The 22,306-nt window shown below is 32.7% G+C and overlaps 3 protein-coding genes across 5 annotated transcripts; all 3 read left to right on the top strand.

The window, feature by feature from the left end:
* Nucleotides 1-1,503: 1,503 nt before the first annotated feature.
* Nucleotides 1,504-4,083, top strand: LOC108225603 (uncharacterized). The gene is made up of 3 exons (XM_017400516.2): nucleotides 1,504-2,461; nucleotides 2,556-3,581; nucleotides 3,821-4,083. Exons 1-3 carry the CDS (start codon nucleotides 1,593-1,595, stop codon nucleotides 3,849-3,851), a joined length of 1,926 nt encoding a protein of 641 aa, XP_017256005.1. The 5' UTR covers nucleotides 1,504-1,592; the 3' UTR covers nucleotides 3,852-4,083.
* Nucleotides 4,084-7,572: 3,489 nt separating this feature from the next.
* Nucleotides 7,573-12,492, top strand: LOC108226801 (uncharacterized). The gene is made up of 3 exons (XM_017401793.2): nucleotides 7,573-8,526; nucleotides 11,139-12,182; nucleotides 12,277-12,492. Exons 1-3 carry the CDS (start codon nucleotides 7,613-7,615, stop codon nucleotides 12,305-12,307), a joined length of 1,989 nt encoding a protein of 662 aa, XP_017257282.1. The 5' UTR covers nucleotides 7,573-7,612; the 3' UTR covers nucleotides 12,308-12,492.
* Nucleotides 12,493-13,305: 813 nt separating this feature from the next.
* On the top strand, nucleotides 13,306-20,222 carry LOC108224645 (putative RING-type E3 ubiquitin transferase C3H69). Of its 3 annotated transcripts, XM_017399326.2 has the most exons (8): nucleotides 13,306-13,443; nucleotides 14,288-14,378; nucleotides 14,465-15,252; nucleotides 15,427-15,496; nucleotides 16,604-16,692; nucleotides 16,798-16,866; nucleotides 18,965-19,048; nucleotides 19,879-20,222. In XM_017399326.2, the coding sequence occupies exons 1-6, from the start codon at nucleotides 13,433-13,435 to the stop codon at nucleotides 16,832-16,834; spliced, it is 1,086 nt and encodes a 361-aa protein (XP_017254815.1). In that variant the 5' UTR covers nucleotides 13,306-13,432; the 3' UTR covers nucleotides 16,835-16,866; nucleotides 18,965-19,048; nucleotides 19,879-20,222. The 3 variants fall into 3 exon arrangements, with proteins under 3 accessions (XP_017254815.1, XP_017254816.2, XP_063936044.1); XM_017399327.2 differs by lacking the exon at nucleotides 13,306-13,443 and having other exon boundaries at nucleotides 14,132-14,378; nucleotides 18,998-19,048; nucleotides 19,879-20,111; XM_064079974.1 differs by lacking the exon at nucleotides 13,306-13,443 and having other exon boundaries at nucleotides 14,133-14,378; nucleotides 19,879-20,111.
* Nucleotides 20,223-22,306: the final 2,084 nt, after the last annotated feature.

Raw genomic sequence — 22,306 nt, forward strand, 5'->3', positions numbered from 1 at the left:
TGTTTGGGTTGTTACGATGCGGTCTCGATGTTTTAACTACGTTTGAATCAGCCGAGTTAAAATATGGGTGTTGCTAAATACACTACGTTTTTATTTTGTGCAGTTTGCTGAATTTACCTTTTAACTCCTTTGAATGAATTAAATGAGGACTTAAATCACAGCATTGATTATACATAATCCTCACGATTTGAGGTCCATTGCACTAATTTACACGTCCGATACATGGTACAAGCGGACTTTTTTTTTAAAATTAACAATTACAATTGCTCCTTATTTGATTATATGAGCTATTATGTTTTATATTTTAACTCTTCCATTATTTTATTTTCAGCTGATATCAAATTAAATAAATTTATAAAAATTATTATTCTTCCGAATCAAATGTTATTATAATATCGAAAATTATCTTTTAATTATGACATACTTTAATAACTGAAATAATATATATTATTATGTTATTTTATTATTTTTAGTGACTTATGCTATTTTTCATATTTTTATTCTTTCATGATGATAAAAGATACGAGACTAGTCCGAACATAATTTGAATAAATAATGTCTTAAATATCATAATTGGAAAAAATGAATAGCACGTATAAACCCAATATCGTGTAGTATTACATAAAGTAACGTTTGAAAGTCTCTCCTCGTAACATCTAGAACCATTTCTCAAGATAACGAAGGTTGTGCATGTGTTCATTCATCAAATATTTTTTCTAAATCTCACCAGATATTTTTATAAATAGTTATGCCAGAAAATAATTTTCTTAAAAAAATAGACTTCATTTACGAGTAACTAGACCTTGTAAAAAAATTAATTAATTTTTAAAACTTGTTTCTAATATTCTATTTTGAAATATATGTATGTTAATAATTTCTCTTTAAACAATAACAAAAAAATGTATGATGAAATCAATTAGTGTAGTTCAATTGCCTTTCGTAATTTCATTTTACACTTTTATTTTTATTTTTATTAAATATAAAATTTATATACTTGAACTAATGTCAATAAATTTATTCTTTTTACATCATGCATGTACTAATATTTTCTTATAAAGTTATAGATAAATAATATTTAAATATTTGGAATAACAAATTAAACTCTATCTAAAAATATTTGAGAAAAAAAATAGAAAGATTTCTTTTGTCTTGAGAAAATCAATTAAATATAAAAAACAATCAGTATTACATTTATTTGATAAAGCGATACGATAAGATTAATAATGTAAATCATAATTAATTGGAAAATATAGCAACTAAGTCAATTTTACTCTGACAAAATTATTTTATGGACTTTATTTTCTCGATTATCCAAGTAAAGTTCCAGTCAAAAACAGAATTAATGTAGCAAGTTTCAAGACATAGCTTATTGTCGTCATAATGACGCCCACAACTAACCTCAAGGCTATATCAGTAATCTCCATTGATCACTCCAAACTGTAAAAAGTAAAACTGAAGTGTATATAGCAATTATGTAAAATATCGAGGCCGCATTGATATATACCCTAAACATTGAAGGTTAAAAGATCATTTAGCCTTATATAATGGAACTACGTTTGATGTCTTTGTAAAGAAGTAGAGAGGATACAGAAATGAAGCACTTTAGCCATGAGCATGAACTAGTCTTGAATGAGACTTACATTGCTAAGGAGGGTGATGTATGTCGTGGCTGCAACGATCAAATAGTCTCCTGCAAATCATTTGTTTACAGTTGCGGCCGCAGCAGCAGCATCACCACCGCGAGCACCAGTAGTACTAATGCCAGCGCTACTGTGGATAGTGGATGTCATTTCTTACTCCACAAGACCTGTGCAGAATTACCCCGCGAATTGGACGTGAAACTCCTCAAAAGCTGTGATGATTTTCCTAAAACACTTTTACCTCCACGCAAATTTCTTTACCTCCTCCGCTCACCCATTCTACCATATAGGAATAAAAATCCTCTTTCCCAATGGTCGAATATGTGTGCCTTATGCGGCATAAAATGGAAGTGGTTCTGCTATAGTGTTTCTAGAAATATTTTCGAGTTTTTTTTTTTTAATGAAAGTCATTTCTTTGTTTGCATTAAATGTGCTATTTACCTTTTTCAGTCTGTTGAGGATGAAAAGTTTCACCATCCAGTTCACAATCATCATCCATTAGCCCGAATCCAGAGTCCGTCCTCGTTCAAGTGTCATGCTTGCAGAGTCGAGGATGATATCAAAGACTTGTCTTATAAATGCACCAAATGTCCGTTTTGGGTTCACAAGAGTTGCGCGGATGCTCCTACTTCTTTCCCATTTCAATTCCATGATAAACACCCTCTTCACCTCACACTTACTCTCCCAAAAGTTTATCACAAATATTCCCAGTATTGCAAACTCTGCCATGAAACACTAAACAGAGTAAATTGGCTTTATTATTGCCCCAAATGCAGATTTTTCGTCCATTTCCATTGTGCTAGATCAAATCGACTGTTGAGGTAATCATAATACTTTGCTCAATTCTCAATGTCTGCATTAATTTTATCAGCTATTGTACATATTAGTTTATCTTGATGTTTTTGGTATTCTCAGCTCCGGTGAAAATGATACATACCCCAATTTGGTGCACCTCCCGACAACTGATGAAGTGTCGTTAGTTGAGCATTTTGTCAAAGCTATGAATACTTTGGACCATAGTAGCAACAGTGGCATCAAGGATTGGGCTCATGATGAACATCATCTAAAATTAATTACTTTTAATGAGCTGCATGATCACGAAGGTATTGATGAGTTGTTCTGTGGTGGTTGTGTCAAACCCATCCGAACTGATGGTGAGCTGTTTTACGGTTGTATAATTTGTAAATACTTTCTGCACAAGATCTGTGCAGAGTTACCCACAGAGATTGAGCACCACCTTTGGCCAGGAAAGAAGTTTTTTGCATTCAAGTGCAGTCAATTAGCGGACGACCTCAAATGTGATGTTTGTGGAGATTTCTGCAATGGTATAGTCTTCGGAGATTCTAGTATAAATTCAGATTCACCAAAAATAAAGCTTCATATTAGATGTGCTCTGCTACCAAGAATGATCAAACATGAAGCTCACCCTCACCAACTTACTCAACTTGAAACGCCTTATTATTGTCGTTGCAAAGCATGCGGACAAGAATATAATGAACATAAACACGGCTGCAAAAATTGTGATTTCTATGTATGTGGAAGTTGTATTATGCAGGCAAGAACAGTTGAACACCGCTGGGATCCTCACCCCCTTCAATTGATATACGATCCCAGCATGGTCATGGATCATGAACACGAGTTCAATTGTGAGCTTTGCTCGGATGATATAAACACAAATTATTGGTTCTATCATTGCAGTGAGTGTGATCTTTCATTTCACAAGAGTTGTGCTACTAATAACTTGAACCAATTACAATTTATTCACCACCATGACCACCCTCTTAACCTATCTTGTTCTCTTCCAAATAATTATCGTGGATCGTATCACCTCTGCGACACCTGCGACACAATATTGTATATGTTCCAATGGATTTGCTACTGTGGCAAATGTAATTTTTTTGTGCATCTCAGCTGTGCTCTCAATCCAGAAAGATATTCCAGGTACTTCTTTTTTCCTTTCTTTTTAAAAATAAAATAAAATTAATCTCTGCACATATATGCTTTGTGTTAGCGAAACAAATTTAGGAACCGTGAGGTTCTATACGAGATCTAGCTGATTGAAATAAATGTTTTGACTAGCGGATTGAATTAGCGATTACTTATAAAACTGCTTGATAAATAACTGTTTGGTTAGTTTTTTATGATACCTACCAAAACCTACTATTTGGTACTCTTCTCAGGTACGTTGATGGAAAGGGGTGGGTCGTCTAACTGTTGCACAAGTCTCGCCCTACCCTAGAAATTTCAAAATCATCTATATACAAATTTGAAGAACATGCCAGAGTGTAATCAGGGCTCCCTACCAGCTGTTGTTTCATATTTACTGTAGTAGTTTGTAGTTAATTATGTAACACTCTTCATAGTTATGCTTGCTTGTTAATATTGTTAACACTATAACTATTTCTTGCATCTTTTATTTTTATAATAAGGCAGTTTAGATTTCCGACCAAGTTTCCCGTTTTGCTGTTGAAATGACGGATGCTCTTGCTGTTTAGATCTACTTTTAGTATTGATTTCTGAACTTCTAGATCTACTTTTCTATAATCTTGTATTTTCAATTTTCATTTTAAATCTATTTTTCCCAAAGAATAAAGGTCGTACACTCTGTTCTGTCGGTGATTAATGTCGGATTAATCACCGTTCTGTAGCTCGCCAAACTAATTAAATATCTGATTATTCAATTAATCATCCAATTAATTTCCGATCAATCCTCGATTAATCCTTGTTCCTTGACTTCACCGATTAAGTCCGACCTGCTTTCACAATACAACTCGTACATAGTATACTTTCACAATGCAGCTCTTACATAGCATGAATTCGATAAAAACCGAATCGAACTGAATTTTGATTCATTTAACCGAAACCGAATTTACAAGGAGAGGACTACCGAAAATCGAACTGAAAAAGGTTAGGTTTTAAAACCAAATCGGAAAAAATATTTCGATTTTTCTCACAAACCGAAATGCAAAACCGAAAGTTGTAATAGTTATTGAAAATCTGGATTTGAAAAGGAGTTCAGAAAATTTGGGTTTACAGTGACTAAATCACAGATGTATAGCAAACAACTGAGTTGTTACTTCCGTTAGATAGTTGCTTCACGTATCACAGCCTCATATTCACGATTCACAAAGAACTTTGCAGATTACAAATTAGAACAAAGAAGGAGCTTTCAAATTGAAGAGATTCGAATCGATTTTCAATCTCCTTTAAAGAGATTTCAGGTTTAATGAAGTAATATACTGATGTTAAGTGATGGCCGCCAGATAGACAGAGTATAAAGAGGCTACATATAATTATGTAATATTAATTAAACTATTAATAATTCGATTTACTTTAATTACATTTAATTAGGACTTTATAAATGCTTTTTACGTCAGATGTAATGCTCTTTTGATCCCATTTGTGCTTTTCTCTTTATTGTGTCCCCCTTTTTCTAGGTTTTAAGAGCTGGTTCGCCTGGGAAATAATTCTCCGATTAAATCTCTCTCTCACCGTTGGGAAATAATATTTTTATTTTTTGTCAGGCGTTGGGAAATAATATTGTTTTTTAAGTCCAGACCAGCTCTTTGTTAATTTGTATAATTGTTTAACAGTGTTTTTATCTATGCAGTATACACACAAGTCTAATTCTAATCATATTTTGAATTTAACGAAGTTAATAAAATTAATAAAAAATTTACGAGGGTCTAAGCACGCGTAGCGCGGTCAAAATTTTCGAGTATTTAACTTTGTTTTGTCGCTGCAAAATATACACATATATAATTCTCTACCAACTTTCGAATTTAACGAAGTTAATAAAAATAATAAATTTTTATGAGGGTCCCGCACGCGAAGCGCGGGCAAAATTCTCTAGTAATTATGTAATATTAATTAAACTATTAATAATTTGTAAAGTATTATCAATTCGGTTAACTGATCGGTTATCGATTCACCACAGTTAAAAAATTGAAAATCAAAACACAAGATTTTCGCTACCAAAAATCAAATCAAATTATTTAAATTGGTTAACCGAACCAAATTTTTTCCAATTAATCGGCTCGGTTTTCATTTAACCGAACCGAATGCCCACCCTAATGTCGGGAATTCGACAATGTATGTGTTAGGATGGTGTCGGATTCCGTGAAACTAATATATTAAAAAGTTTAGAAAAAGACTTCATGATAATATATGGTTAGTATTATTCGGTTTTGTATTTATGTGATTTTTAACAATATAGAAAATATTTTAGTAATTATTATTATAACAGTAAGTTTAACTTGTGACTCCTTGTTAAGATACTAAATTAAAAATATAGTGGATAATTTTATAACATAAATGATAGATTTCTTTAATTAATCAATTTATTGATGAATAGAATTTTTTTAAATGCATATACATATGAAATAGACACATTCAATTACAATTATAATTAATGTGACATTTTAGTTTTTAAAATAATTAAATATATTGCACACATATATATAATTAATTTTTAATTTTAATAATAAGTATTTCACATAAAATCATATGATGCCATTACTTTTTATTTTATTTAAGGTCTTTGAGGTAAAATATGTTTGTATTTTCATATAATAATATATTTTAGAATACTATACATAAACACCGCAATCCTATACTTAAAATTTTGAACATGCTTTAAACATATATTTTTATTGTAGAGCATAGCAAAATGAATATAACAAACGGAATTTCCCCTAGCTACTGATGGATATATACTACTAGGTTGTGTGCGTTGTGGATTAAACGAAAGAGTAAAAATTCAGAGTTGTGATCAAAATTTACATCGACTTATAAAATGTTGGTCAGAATTTAAAATTTTTAAAAAGATGGCCAAGTTTTGACTTCACTTTTTAAAAATGTGACTCACGTTAAATGTGACTAATGGGAGCCACATTTTTTAAAAGCGGACTAAAGTTTGACCACTTTTTTGAGAATTTGAAACTCATTTTTACCCTTCTATTCGTTCCAAATTCTCAGAAAAGTGGCCAAACTTTGATCCGCTTTTCAAAAATGTGGCTCCCGTTAGCGACATTTAACGGTAGCCACACTTTTAAAAAACGGAGCTAAAGTTTGGCCATCTTTTTGAGAATTTGAAACTCTGGCCAACTTTTTAAAAATCGGTGTAAATTTTGGCTAAAACTTTGAAGTTTACTCTAAATGAAATGAAGGCAGAATGGAATGAATTTTGTATTCTAAAATGGTATAAAAAGAAATGTTATATGGAGATCAAAATTTTAATATCCATAGCAATTTGCAAGAGTTCTTATTAAAAGAGTATGATTTATGTAGATGCAAGGGGAGAGAGAATTGTATTTGCTCTGCAACTAAAAATGTATCTCTGGATATAACATTTTCCGGTACAAAATAGTGTTGATTAAAGAAAATGTATATAATTTTCATTTTTCAATCATTCCATTCATACTATTTTAATTATAATTCTAACCCACATGTTTTGAAAGCTACGTCATGTTTCCGAAACTACATCATGTTTCCTTATAAATTTTCGTAAAAAAATTTAAATACATTTATATTTTATCACTGTTATCTCATACTTCCTTTTGTCTTCTTAAAACTTCTATGTAATTTTTCATTTTTTCATTCCATTAGTTTCATTCAAGTGATAACAGTTTTATATATTTACTTTTGCCCTTTTGAGTTAGTTCTACGTTATCTATATACTTAGACTGAAAAATAAACTAGACTTGAATAGAACCCGGCCCTAAAAAAGCTCCATTTGATGTACGGTACTAATTACTTTCTCAATGATCAATTAAGAGTCAAATTCTTTTCTTCTATTAGAAAATTTATTCGTGCCTTTGGTTACAAGCACAAATATGTTCGTACGTACATTATGCGGGACCGGGACTAAAAGTTGGAGAACTATAAGTAGAACAAAATTTGTTGTTTAACATATACACATATTGAACTTATTTTACAACTAAATCCGAGAGAAAAGAAGAAGAGTTACAGAAATGAAGCACTTTAGCCATGAGCATGAACTAGTCCTGAATGAGACTTACATTGCTAAGGAGGGTGATGTATGCCGTGGCTGCAACGATCAAATAGTCTCCTGCAAATCATTTGTTTACACTTGCGGCCGCAGCAGCAGCGGGAGCAGCAGTGCTTATAAGCCGCGGCAGCAGCTTATATCTGATTATTTCAAAGGTACTAATTCCTATGATGAAATTTTTGGATCAAAATATCTTGAAGGTATTGGCTATAATACATGTCAGGGATTCTTACTCCACAAGACGTGTGCTGAATTACCCCGCTTTATGGACAAGCAGCTCCTCAGAGGCTATGCCGAATTCCCTGAAGCCCCTTTTATCAGAGACACCAACGTCCTTGCTGCCGGTTCCAGGCCCAGAGGACTTAACGACTCCGTCACATATAAAGCTCTCCAGGGGAGGTGTATGTGTGCTGTTTGCGGCAAAAACTGGAAATGGTTCTCCTATTGTACTCTGTATGGCCACATCTTCTTTGTTTGCCTCAAATGTGCTATTTTTCTTTTCCAGTCCGTGGAGGACTCGAAGTTTCACCACCAAGCCCACACTCAACACGAATTACTATTCATCAAGACTCCGTCCTTGTTCAATTGTTGTGCTTGCAAAGAGGAGGATGATTTTAAACACTTGTCTTATAAATGCACTGTATGTCAGTTTTGGATTCACAAGAGTTGCGGGGATGCTCCTACTTCTTTCGCATTTCATTTCCATGACAAGCACCCTCTTCACCTCACATTCTGTCTTCCAAAGATTTATCACAGATTTACGCAGTATTGCAGACTCTGCTATGAAACACTGAATCGATTGGATTGGCTTTACTATTGTCGAAAATGCAGATTTTTTGTTCATTTTCAATGTGCCGGATCATATCCAATGCTGAGGTACTACTGCTCTCAAATATCAATGTCTACATTTATCTTTTCTATTCTGCATTCAGTGTCTGGTCATTTTTCCTTGCATTAGGCTTATACATTACCCTGGTGTATTATAATGGTTAATTAATCACCGTTCCGTAACTCATCGAACTGATTAAATATCTGATTATTTAATTAATCATTTGATTAATCCCAATCAATCCAATTAATCTACGATTAATCCTTATTTTGTGACTTCATCGATTAAGTCTGATCCCGCTTTTTACAACACTGATTTAAATTGATAATTTATTTTATTATGTTGATGACGCGATTTGAAACTTAGGGAGTGGTATTGTATCATGATTTTTAATGATTTTTATTGATTTTTAAAATCTGGGTGTATTCAATTAAGATTTTTAAATACTTTAAGTAAAGAGGTATTGTATCAGGATTTTTAAAAAGTCTTTCAAAATTTGTGGTATTGAATTACAACTTTTAAAGAGTTATTAAAAGTCAGTTGTTATTCAATATATCAATGACTTGGGTGGAAATATATAATTGATTGACTTTTAATGACTTTCTATGGAAAATTACATATATTTTTTCAAAAAATTGTCAGGCCATTATTGTCAAGAGTTGACATGACTTTATCTTCCCTCAATTAACCAGTCGCTCCAAGCTAGGGTTCATCCTTTGTGAAAACAGTAGTGTAATTGAGTTGCTTTGATAACATTCTTCGACGGTTGCATATAAGAAAACGAAAATCTTGAACTCATGTTTGGATATCCGGTGAAACCAGGCATTGTACATAAGTAGCTGCTTCATAACATAACACCCAGTACAGTTGATCCGTTACACCTAGGGCTGGCAATTTCAGGTTTCGGGTCGGGTCGACAGTCGCGGGTCAAAAATTTTACCCGACCCGAAATTTAATGGGTCAGAATACCCAACCCGAATAGGACCCGCACTTCCCGTGGGTAACCCGAACCCGACCCGAAATATAATATTTATTAATAAATATATTTTTAAATAATAAATAAATATTATTTTGATTCAAATAAATTAAATAATTTTTTATTAAATTTTAGTAATAAATATTAAAAAATAATATAAATATATGTATTTTATATAAATATATATAATATTTATATTATATATTAATTTTCAGATAATTTTGGGTAACCTGATATATATTTATATTATATATTAATTTTTCTGGTAACTTTATATAAATTAATAAAGTTAGATAAAAAACAAAAAGTGAAATAAAAAATACACAAGATATTATTGTAATCGAAAGGCTGCAAAACAGAGATAGATTATGTAAACATAGTATGATAACAATATTGGTGTTTACTGATATAGCTCTTATAGCTCTGCATCATTATTAAATATGATGAGTGAAAAACACATAATCCTTGAACCCTAAAATCCGTAAAATTATGGTATCAAAAGTGAATACAAAAATCCGATACAAGGTCACAATTAACATTATGTTTATAAATATGATTCAATAAACAGTATTATAGTATATATCATATACAACAATAATACCTTGTACTCGATTTTGTAGTCGCTAGATTTGAGAACATACGCCCAACTTGGGTTATAAGAGAAGATCGAGAGGGTATAGCAAAAGGTCCAGAGGGCAGAGGGCTTCAGAAAGGCTATTTATGATTTAAATAAAAGTCTATTAAAGTATTTGAAAGTCATGAATTTGTAAAAAAAAGTCTGTTAAAGTTTTTAAAAGTCATTGTCTTAGGAGTCATGATTTTTTTTTTAAATCTTAAGAAGTCAACAAGACTCATTAAAAGTTCATAAAATCTATTAAAATCATCCTCCCAAAATTTGTCATTAAAAGTAATGATACAATACCATCCCCTTAGAGTTGTAGTAACATTTTAGTGGAATATAAAAAAATTTAATCTAATGATTCACATAAATTTGATTTAAGTGATCCAACGGTTATAATACATTACATAGGATTACAAACTGACGACCAAAATTTTGTATATTTCATTTTAATAATATAATATTCCTTCGGTCCCTTCTAGTTGCTAATATTTTTTTTTACACATTCAAGACCTATATAAATATAGTTTCATAACTTATTCTTTTTTTTTTAAAACCAAGTTTCATAACTTATTCTTGAATTTTTTTCTCAAATGAAAGTTTGAATATTAAATTTGTGTTCAAAAAAGGAAAAATAAAATAAAATTATGTATGAAATTATATAATGCAAGAGTGTTAAACTGTGTGTTAAACCCTTCCTTCAATTGTTATTAACAATGTAAAGGGACCGAGAATATAGATTATGGGGCCGTTTGGGTGAGCTTAAAATAAGTGCTTCTTGCTTAAAATAAATAAGTGGAGTAGAAGTTAGAAGCAACATAAGACTTATAAGTGATTAAAATGTTTGAGAAATAAGTAGAAGTCCTAAAACAAAAACTAGCATTTCTAACTTTTTATAAGTGTTTCTTGACTTATTACACAAATGGTACGAATAAGTGCTCATAGCTTATAATCCCAGAAACTGGACTTATAAGTTGGAAACAAACGTCCACTATGTATTCTAGGCTGTCAGCTCTCTATCAATTCTTGCATATATTAATCTCTCCAAAATTTAACATTCGCAGCTCCACCGAAGATAGTACATATCCCAATTTGGTGCACCTCCCTGCAACTGATGAATCATCACTAGTTGAGTATTTTGTCCAGGCGATGAGTAGGTTGAATAATGATAACAACATTAGAAACAGAGCCACAACAAATCGCATCAAGGATTGGGCTCACGAGGAACATCATCTACAACTTATAACAATTTCTGACCTACATGACCACACAGATATTGCTGAAAAGTTATTGTTATGTGATGGTTGTGTCAAACCCATCGAGACTAATGGCAAGCCATTTTACGGCTGTGTATCTTGTAAATACTTTCTGCATAAAGTCTGCGCAGAATTGCCGAGAGAAATTAAGCACCACCTCTGGCCCGAAACGCAGTCTGCAATCAAGTGCAGTGAAGCCGACAGTTTCAAATGTAACATTTGTAGAAACATCTGCAATGGTATAATCTTTGGCAATCGCGAAGCAGATACAAAACTTCATGTAGGATGTGCCCTGCTACCGAAAGTGATCAAACACGACGCTCACCGTCACCAACTTACTCACCCTCGTTCTTACTTACCTTTTTTTTATGATTGCAGAGCCTGTGGGCAAAGATATGATGCATCGAAACACGGCTGCAAAAGCTGTGATTTCTATGTATGTGGAGGATGCATTATGAAGCCAAGAACTATTAAGCACCGCTGGGATCCTCACCCCCTTCATTTGATATACGATCCCAGCATGGTGGGGGATCATGAGCACGATTTCAATTGCGAGCTCTGCTCTTCAGATATAAACGCAAATTATTGGTTCTATCATTGCAGTAGTTGTGATCTTTCATTCCATATGACTTGTGCTGATAACAATACCTTAACCAAACGGCAATTCATTGAGGAACATCCACACCCTCTTATCCTCTCTTCTTGCGTTCCGAAAGCTTATCGTAATTCGAATATATCATGCGAAATCTGCATCCACCGGTTGGGCGAATTCGAGTGGATTTTGTATTGTACCGAGTGCAGTTATTTCTGGCATCTTGACTGTGCTACAACTCCGCGGGATCAAAATATGAGGTAACTTTTCTACTTTTATCTTATAAGCTAAAAATATGAACTTTTATCATCAAATTATATCCACATATAACTCCATTTTGAATTTTCTCAACAGGTTCCTTTCGGTGGGATTTTCCGGGCTGTGAAGACTTTGAATGCTCTTGATAATATTATTGCATAATCCTATCAGATGGATTTCCAAATTTCGCTTTGAATTTACTGTACAGTTACATCCCCTGTTTTTTTGTATTTTTCTTATTCACATGACTTCTCTTTGTTACCAGAGCTTGTACAATGATCTGATATTAATTATTATTTTTCAAATATAATTAAATTATAATAACTTATAAAAAATAGATAATATTTTAATATGTGTTTGGTCACATCTTAACAATGCTACTGCTACAAGTGCAAAAAATCACTTTTTGCATCGCATTTTAAGTGTCGACGTTTTCAACAAATGTCGCCTAAACATTTTTAAATGTCGGCCGGTCAAATAATTGACGCTTAAATGTATTTTGATTGCACTTTCGACGACGGGTATACACTTGACCGACAATTAAAGTGTTTTCATGTGACGGGCTTCTATTTTGCCATTTTATGTTGGGCCTTTTATGTCAATGCTAAATGACATACCTCCTGTGAAGCCTTTATTTTATCGAAAGCTTAGCTTATTAATTATCAGTTTTGTTATGGCGTGCACATGAGCACACAATAAACACTAATTTCTATGAGTTAAGTGTATTGACACACTTCAACTAATTAAAATCTACCAAATTCATTAAATTTTGTATTTATTGTGTGCACCATTAATTAATACTCCCTTCGTTTCATAATACATGTCCACTTTTAAACAAATTCCGCATATTAAGAAAAACTAACTTTTGTAGAAAATTTTCATTTATTATTGTATTTATTGCATTGACCAAGTATAATATGTGGCATATATTTAATCTAGGAAATATAATTTAGTAAGGTGTGGTATAAAACTCATCTTGGAAATACAAATATTGACTATACTCTAAGTTGAAATGGATATGTAATTTGAAACAATTTTTTGTTTTCAATAATGGACGTGTAATATGAAAGAGAGTGAGTATTAAACAAGTAGGGTATACTACTTGTTCTCTAATTTATTTCAACAAATCTGATTAACAAAATTTATTTTACAAAATAAATATATCCGGACATACATACATGTAATTAACAATAGTGAACGAGCAACATCAACCCTGCATTCCTGAATTCTAATTCTAGGTCTTTCAACTCTCATGTCGAAGAGGTAACTTTGATGTCTTAATTCATTACACAAACATATCCCAAGTCTATATGTATACATGTTTTATTACATTGATTTACTTAATTCTTGATTAGCCTCACTAATTTGCTTCAACTAGTTTGTTTACTCTGCTATATGAGTAGTCACATGTTGTCTTGTATTGGTTAATTCATTGGTTTGAAGTGTGTTAATTGTTGGTTTGATGAGTTGTGTTGATTCTCCGGACCTTGTTTTACAAGCGGGATATAATGGGCACGTTTTGTTTGGATTGGATTTATGAGTTGGATTGATTTAGTTGGTTTGATTTTTTTTTATTTTTTTTTTGGGGGGGGGGGGGGGGGGGGAACTTATCTTTCGAGTTATTGAGATTATAGCTAATGATACTAATTGGTCTAAATTGTAATATGAGGTTTAGTAGCTGATATGTCTTGAACGATTTTTATCCTGCATTTGGGGAGTTGAAAACTGGAACGTGTTTCTTTATCATCGTTTGCTATATTTTGCTATCCTTTTTTGTCATTGCTTCCGATAATATGAGTTAAACCAATTTACTGAGCCCTTGTGGTTATTGATTCTATAGTTAATAATACTAATTGTTTTAAGTTATAATATGAGTTTTAGTAGCTAATATGGATTGTATGATTTTTGTCCTGCATTTGGGGGTTTGAAGACTAGAAGGCATATATTTATCATTGTTTTCTATATATTGCTATACTTTTTTCTCATTTTTTCTGATATTATAAATTAAGCCATTTTTTGGATTATATGACTGTTGTAAGATATTGGTTCTGCCACTGCTTAGGTACAACTTTTTCCTTGTTCTTATCATGTATTTTTTGGTCTGCAGCAAAGTTCTTTGCAAATTCTTCTCACATGGAGCGTGTTTAAAAGGGGAGAATTGTGAGTTTTCGCATGATTGGAAGGACCCTGCAAATAACGTAAGTTTTGCTTAACTTGAAAATTGGAAAATCTTGATTGTTTAATATAATTTTCTCATCTCTTTATCTATCTAATTGCTCGACAGGCATGCACATTCTATCAAAAAGGAGCTTGTTCTTATGGCAGTCGTTGTAGATATGAGCATGTCAAGGTTTCTCGGTCACAGGCTTGTGCTCAATCTTCGTCAGCAGTTATTCTTCAATCTTCTGGTTCTTTTTCTGCAGCACATTCTTCCAGAAATGCTGCAAGTGGTGTAAATCAAGTGGTAGGTGTTAATGGGGACCTTTCAGCATCAAGCAGATCTTTCTTAGCTGCCACTGATCCAGAAATGAATGAACTATCTGCGCTCCCTAACTCATTATATGATAGTTATACCCAGGAACCTGGGACTGCGGATCCAACTGAACTTTCTATGTGCTCCTTTGCTGCTGCTGGTAACTGTCCACGTGGAGAGAAATGCCCCCATATTCATGGGGATTTATGTCCCACGTGCGGAAAACATTGTCTGCATCCTTATAGATTGGAAGAGAGAGAGGATCATATAAGAATGTGTGAGAAAAGGCAAACTCAGATTGAGGCATTGAAACGTAGTCAAGAAATAGAATGTTGTGTCTGCCTAGAACGTGTTCTTTCAAAACCTACCCCAGCTGAACGGAAGTTCGGATTGCTATCGGAATGTGATCATGCATTTTGTGTATCATGTATCAGAAATTGGCGTAGCAGCTCACCAACCTCCGGATTGGACGTGAACTCTGCGTTAAGAGCCTGCCCAATATGTCGAAAGCTCTCATACTTTGTCATTCCTAGCGTTATTTGGTATTCCTCGAAAGAGGAAAAGAATGAAATTGTAGATAGTTACAAATCAAAACTGAGGTACAATTACTCTATAATTTATGCTTTAATTTCGTAGTTGTTGCAGCAGTAGGCTAATAAGTAATACAATGCTATATTTTTAGGATTCATATATTTTGAAGCTATTCAGAATTATAAATTCTATATTTGCATGTGATGTTTTTACTGCTAATTTTGTTGTGTTTTTCCATCCAGGTCTATTGACTGCAGGCACTTTGATTTTGGAGATGGTTCCTGTCCATTCGGAACGAGTTGCTTTTACAAGGTAAGTTGAATTGTTAAAGTACTAGGGCTGATAAATTATGTTATTACTCACACCTGTTATCAGTGAACTAAGGCCTCATTTGTTTAGGCCTTTAGGGGTGAACCAACCCGACTGAACTGAATGAATGGTTTTTACTCGTCCAGTTTGTTTGTTTGAGTTATTATCCATCTGGACGACTCCATATTCAGCTGGATGATAAACCTTTAAATATTTGGCTGAACCATTCGTGATGCTAAGCTTTCACCGTTGCAATCCTTTTGGCGCTATATTTATAAGTTAAATATGATGCCAATCAACTTCTATACCCTTTTTTATATATAATATCATTTTTTATTCTAATTTATATTTATAATTATTCAAATAATTTCTTATTAATACATTTACATAATTTTTAATAAATTACATACAGGTATTGAAATGATTATTAAACTCACATGAAAAGTAAAGTGAGATAACTATAAATAAATAAGTTAATTTAACTAAAACAAAATAAGTTGTGTCATTCAGAAAAAAAATAAAAAACTAACTTAACAAACAACGTCCCTCCATCATTCAGTTTTATCATTGATTTAGAATTTTGCTCATTCAGAAAATCCTATCCAGATTTAACAAATGACCCCTAAGTTTTTCATATAGCTAACTGACAAACCATATATTATTGCAAAATATTATAAAATCCCTGTACTCAAGTTGGCCTACTGTTTCTGCATATGCTTGGAACTTTGTAGTTGCAAATGTGAACTTGAGTTACAATGAAAGTTCTTTGTTTTGTAGTAAAGTCTATATATGCTCATAAGTTTCTGGTCTTGTGTTTCGTAGTGATGTCTACATATGTTAGTAAGTTGGATGTTTTATTAGAATTGTATCACACATGTTACAAGGTCATGGCTTTTGTTGTATTTTATCGCTTTTAATAACTGTAGAGTTTTTGTGCCATAATCTAATAAAGTCATAGATGCACATGAGCAATGCCAATTTATAGCAATCTTCTTGGTCAGTCTTCATGTTTTGTTTCTTTAGCAGATATACTTGATTTAGGAATTGATTAGTTTATTCAAATTTATTGTCAGTTTCTAATAGCTTCATTTATATCGTGTCTTGTTACAGCATGCATACCGTGATGGTCGTCTTGAGCAAGTTGATTTGCGACATCTTGGAGCTGAAGATGGGAACATAGTGATTGCTAAAGATATTAGGTTGACCATATATAATTTAGTTATATGTTATTTTGCATTTAAACTTTTATATTTTTAATGCACAATTTCTTTACACTTTCTTTGAATTATGTACTTGTTCTTTAGGCTCTCAGACTTCCTGCACAATTTGCGGCTTAGGTGAACACTCACTTTTGCTCACAGGTTCATTTTCAGGTAACCACTCGACTTCTGGTCTCTTATTGCTCAACTTTACTTTGCCTTCTATGCCAAGTATTGTCGTTGATTAGTTATTAGTTCTTTATGATATAAGAAAGCAAACTCAATGACTGTAATGATTTGAATAAGCCATCTATATGGCCAATCTGATAATTAAACTTATAGGAATTACAAACCACAACCACTAAAAGCATCTTACCAGAGTTAAAACGACCACAAGTGGGCTGCAATGTAGGAGCAAGTCTAACAACCATCAAAGTTAAACAAGGAAACATTAATAAAACATTAACTCTAGGTGCATAATTTATAAAGTCTTGGTTGTAGCACAATATGCTAAATATTCAAAGTCAAGTTCGAACATCCTTAGGATTGAATATTTTTCAAAGTGAACACCTGTAGCACATAACAACTTTTGAATTCCAATTGATCATTCATATCAAATGTAACAAGCAAACATCTCTTAGTTTCAAAATATTGCCCCTGGCTGTAGCCCGAGATAACATCCCAAAATAAAAACTCTGTTTCATTTGTTATGTTGGAAAAAAGAGGGGATGGGAAAGAAATCTTGTGTATATTCTCTAAGCAAGGGCAACTGCATTAGAATGGTCGAGGGGGTAGATGATAGTAGAATTCTACTTCTCTTATTCTTTCAATTCAGATGGTAAAAGAGGACTTTTGTTTTCTTGAGGATGAATGTAACTTCTTGCAGTATAAAGTTCTTGTTCGTCACTGGCAAAACATGTTATATTAACATGAGCTTAATGTTTTGTGGCTTGGATAAAGCAAACTTTGACTTAAAATATTTAAAAAGGTACAACATTAAATTACGAAAAGAAGACAAGTAAAGATGTGAGAAGATAAATTTACGGAAAATCAATCGCATGAGGATAATCTTCTTATTTCATGTCTATGAGTTGCTTAGAGCATAAAGTTATTAATGTTTTGGAATCTTTTGTGGTAGCTGGTAACTGTTCCAAAGGTTCAAAGAGAAAAAAATTGGTTGATGATGATATTAATGAGGTTTGACCTCATTAAGTTTTTATTTTAGGAAATCTGTTTGAATTCCGTTCACAAGCAAATAGATTTCAATGTTCTTCTGCGCCAGAGTTTATATATATGAAAAAGTGCAGATAGGCTTTCTTGGGTCAATTTCAAATTTTCAATCCTGCATGATACTTGCCTTCTACCAAACTGGTGGTCTAGTTTCTGCCAATAAGGGGAAAATGATGAGGAATGAAACTAAAGCTAAAAGGAGGTTTATTCTTTTATTAGTAATACTTGTGTTCATTATATCTACATTCTACAAGTATCACTCGTTTAGAAGTTAGTCAGGCATTAGAAAGAAATAATATTGACCTCGCTGGTGAGAGTCATCTGTATTCCTTTTTTTAAGAAGTGAGTTCTACTTTAGTGCCATTTTTTCCAATATAAAGCTGTGTGAGTGTGACTGTCATACACTAAAAAGAAGTAATAGGGACCTTGTTGGAAGGGATCGGACAATAGTTAATATTCCTCTGTTTTACGAACTACGTTTTACTTTAGTGCCATCTTATTCAATATAGAACTGTGAACTGTGTGATTTGGTTCTATACCTTCCCCTTTGTATGTCTTGCCATTATGGAACAAACAACATACCTAGGAAATTCACCATTATAACCGGTCTTGAATTTTTGCTAGCTGGTGGCAATTAATTAATATTGTTGTGTACAGTGTGCAAGACCAATTTACTATTCGTATGCTTGTGTTTATTCATAGGCACAGTGTATCTCAAGTTGTAATCCTTTTTAACGCTCTAAATTTTGTTTCTTGGTAAATGTTTGATTCAGTTTTTCTTGTGTTTCAAAATGGTCCTTTCTGAATAATTTGATACTGTCAATCTGTGAAATCCTGAAGTTTAGGTTTGATGAGATTTTTCCGGAAGTATATAATGTCAATGAGTTTGGATAAGTATTGATTGTTTTTGCATCCCAGTGTGATGTTAGAATGTGAATTGTGCTGTCTCTTAGATGTGATTTGAAAAATTGATATACTATTTTTATGAACTGGGGAGTGCCAGATGGATTGTTCATTACCTTAAGATATCTTTCTAATGCAGGATATCTGATAGAACGAATATGTGCCATGGCAGGAAAACAAATTACATCAAATAAGCTGCTGCAGAGTGCAAATTTTTCTTCAGGTGAAGTTCTTTAAAGAGTGTGTATAAATATGGTTATATATTCATGATTTCTATTTCTATATATACAGATTTTACTCAGTCGACTACCATACTCTACTTACCAGTCACATGCTACCAAGCATTACGACCAATTTGCTCAGTCATGGGAATACAGGAGGTCCTATTGTATCTGTAGCCATGGCAACAGATAATCTTTGCATAATTTGACTTCAATCGTTAAAAAATAGGTCGAAATTTGCATTAAAATCTGAAGTAGACTGTAGATCTTATTCAGAAAAGAAAAATAAATCGATACTGGAAAAAGTAAATACCTTTATCGGACGTAGTGAATTATCATTCTTAGTATAGTGAAACATTCTAAGAGAGGCGCAATGAACTTTTGGAGTTTCATCTTCCTTCTCGATCATTCATCTCCTAGGTTTTAATATTCCTCACATTATGCCTGAAATTGACTGTGTTCTTTCTTATTCGTACATATTCACTGTAGCATACAGTCGTTCATTATGATAAGTATTTATGATCCGTCGTTCACAACTTCGTACAAACCTTACCGCAGTTTTGTCTGATACAAAGCTAGGTATCCCATAGCCTGATAATAGCTTTTGTTGTGCAAGTTCACATTAGAATTGCTGACAACTTCTTTCTACTTTTCAAATACGTCATGCAAAAGTTTACCCATATATGTCGCTGAAAGTTGTGTTTCTCTCAGTCGGTTACTAGAGGCTTAATTATTTATTCTCTGCAGTTTGGTAGTTCTACAGCTACTGTTACACTGACTTGACTTCCTTCTACTGACACTTTCCCTTTTTTTTTTTTTTTGCTGTCCGCAGATTCGGATTGTCAAGTGCTTGTTGCGATGGAAACAAAATTGTCGACCTCGGGCAGAGCAGGGACAGTGGAGTGTTTATACACAAAATTACTGTAATAATATATAATGCAAGAAGGTACATATAATGGGATAAAACATAAAAGAACTTGATAAATAATAGAGGATTGTATGTATCCTTGCCTGCCAGCCCGCCCGCTTGCCTGCTCTACCCTATAATGAAAACTGTATATAACATTGGGTTGTTTCCGTCTAAAATTTGTGCAAATACAACAGCAAGACAAAATTAAGGATTTTAATCATGTTTTAATTATATATATACAACTGCAGATGATTTTTGGACTTTAAGCATAGCAGTTATCTTGTTCCCAAGGAACATATTTCCTATTTCTGTTCCTGTTTGGTAAGAACATGTATTTTCACTGTCGTGGCCATGTTCTGTGGGATGTAGAGCATGCACTCTCATTTGCACTGTTTATGCAGCAAGTGAAATGTGAGATCATCACCAATTAGGTAGCTATTGCCTATTGTGAACAAAATTTACCTTTAGCATCTTGTAACTGTTTGGAGTTGTAGCACATCTGTTGCAAAATCTCCCTACATAACAAATGGATATAGATTTCCATTTTTCTCCGAAATTTTATGTTATGGGTATTACTTTTGTTGTGCATAAATGTGTGTGTATGATGATTTACAGTAGTAAATGAATCTGAAATAACAGTATTTACTAACAATCATAGTCAAGAGTCTGAGGTAAGGCCGCCACAGTTGACCCAGTATCAACCCTTTCTTCCAGATCCTCGCTTCTATGGGCCAAATCACTCTCCTCGGGAGTTGCCATAGTTGACCCAGTATCAACCCTTTCTTCCAAATCCTCGCTTCTATGGGCCAAATCACTCTCCTCGGGAGTTATCTAGTATTATCATAATCTGTTCGGGCGGTTGCTTATCTTGAGATTTTTATTTTTTATTGAGGATAATTTCTCTTCTATTTTGAAATATAAGTAGTTTGATTTTTTGATACGCATTTATAAGTCCATGATTGTGTAGCTGTTCTTTTAAAAAAAAGTCTTGAAAGATTAATATTATGATCCAAAAAGAAATTTTTTGAAAATAATGATTTTAGTTATCCGATTAAAGGATATGGTCAAGTGAACTGTTTACAAGCTTCTCCAGAAGAGCTTCACGGTGAAGTATCTGATCAAATAATTATTACCGCAAGGCCGTGAGAGAAATTTGCATACACTCTTTCTTTTTATTAAATCATAATATTTTCTCCTATCTTTTCTCAATGACTCAAAATTACTCTATTATATATGGAGTATATTTTATATTTCAAAATAATTAGAGTTTTTACTTTTTACACGTAATTTGAGATGTAAGAAAAATGAATTTTCATATATAATTAAAAATATAGATTTAAACTTTTATTTAGAAATTAAATTTTACAAATAATATATAGAAAGATAATTTTTTTACATCTCAAAATACGTATAAAATGTCGACTATTATTTTGAAATGTAGTGATATCTTATATTTGAAATTTGAATGCCTACTCACTCAAACATATGTTTTTTTAAAAAAAATGAGTTACTTTTGAATACTGAATAAGAGCATCTCCAACTATACGAATCCTTAGCTAAAATGTGAGTTGTCATACCAAAAATAAAAAATTTAGCTAACCTCGCGAAAAACTCACACTCCAACCACACCTATTTGTTGTCTATAATTTTAGTCAACCTCCTATGAATGACTATATTTGTCGAACCTCTACAGGTCTGTAAGAAATCTGTAGGAAGATTGCATATCATTTATTACTATATTGAACTGATATATTCTATTTAACAATCTAAAATATTAATAACATACTATTTTTAAATTATAGAAAACCAATATAACCAGTACCATGGAAGCATAATGTTTTACAGGTTCAACAAATTTTACATAATATCTCGCAGGTCCAATTTAGCTAACGATTATAGCCAACCCCATTGAAGAAGCTCTAAGAGCATCTCCGACCATCTAAAACCCTTGGCTAAAAGGTGAGTTGACATACTTAAAATAAAAAAATTTAGCCAACAACTCCAAAAACTCAACTCCAACCAATGCTTACCTGTTGTCTATAAATTTAGCCAACCTCCTTTAGATGGCAAAATTTGTCGAACCTCTACAGGTCTGTAAGAAAATCTGTAGGAAGAGTGTACATCATTTATTACCATATTGAACTGATATATTCTATTTTAACAATTTAAAATATTAATAACATATTATTTTTAAATTATAGCCAACCAATATAGCCAGTACCATTGAAGCAAAATGTTTTACAGGTTCAGCAAATTTTACATAATGTCTTACAGGTCCAATTTAGCTAACGATTATAGCCAACGCCGTTGGAGATGCTCTGACGTGTTGAAAAGGTGATAATTTAGCAAA

This window comes from Daucus carota, chromosome 6 (genome assembly GCF_001625215.2).
Source record: "Daucus carota subsp. sativus chromosome 6, DH1 v3.0, whole genome shotgun sequence".
Classification (NCBI taxonomy): domain Eukaryota; kingdom Viridiplantae; phylum Streptophyta; class Magnoliopsida; order Apiales; family Apiaceae; genus Daucus; species Daucus carota.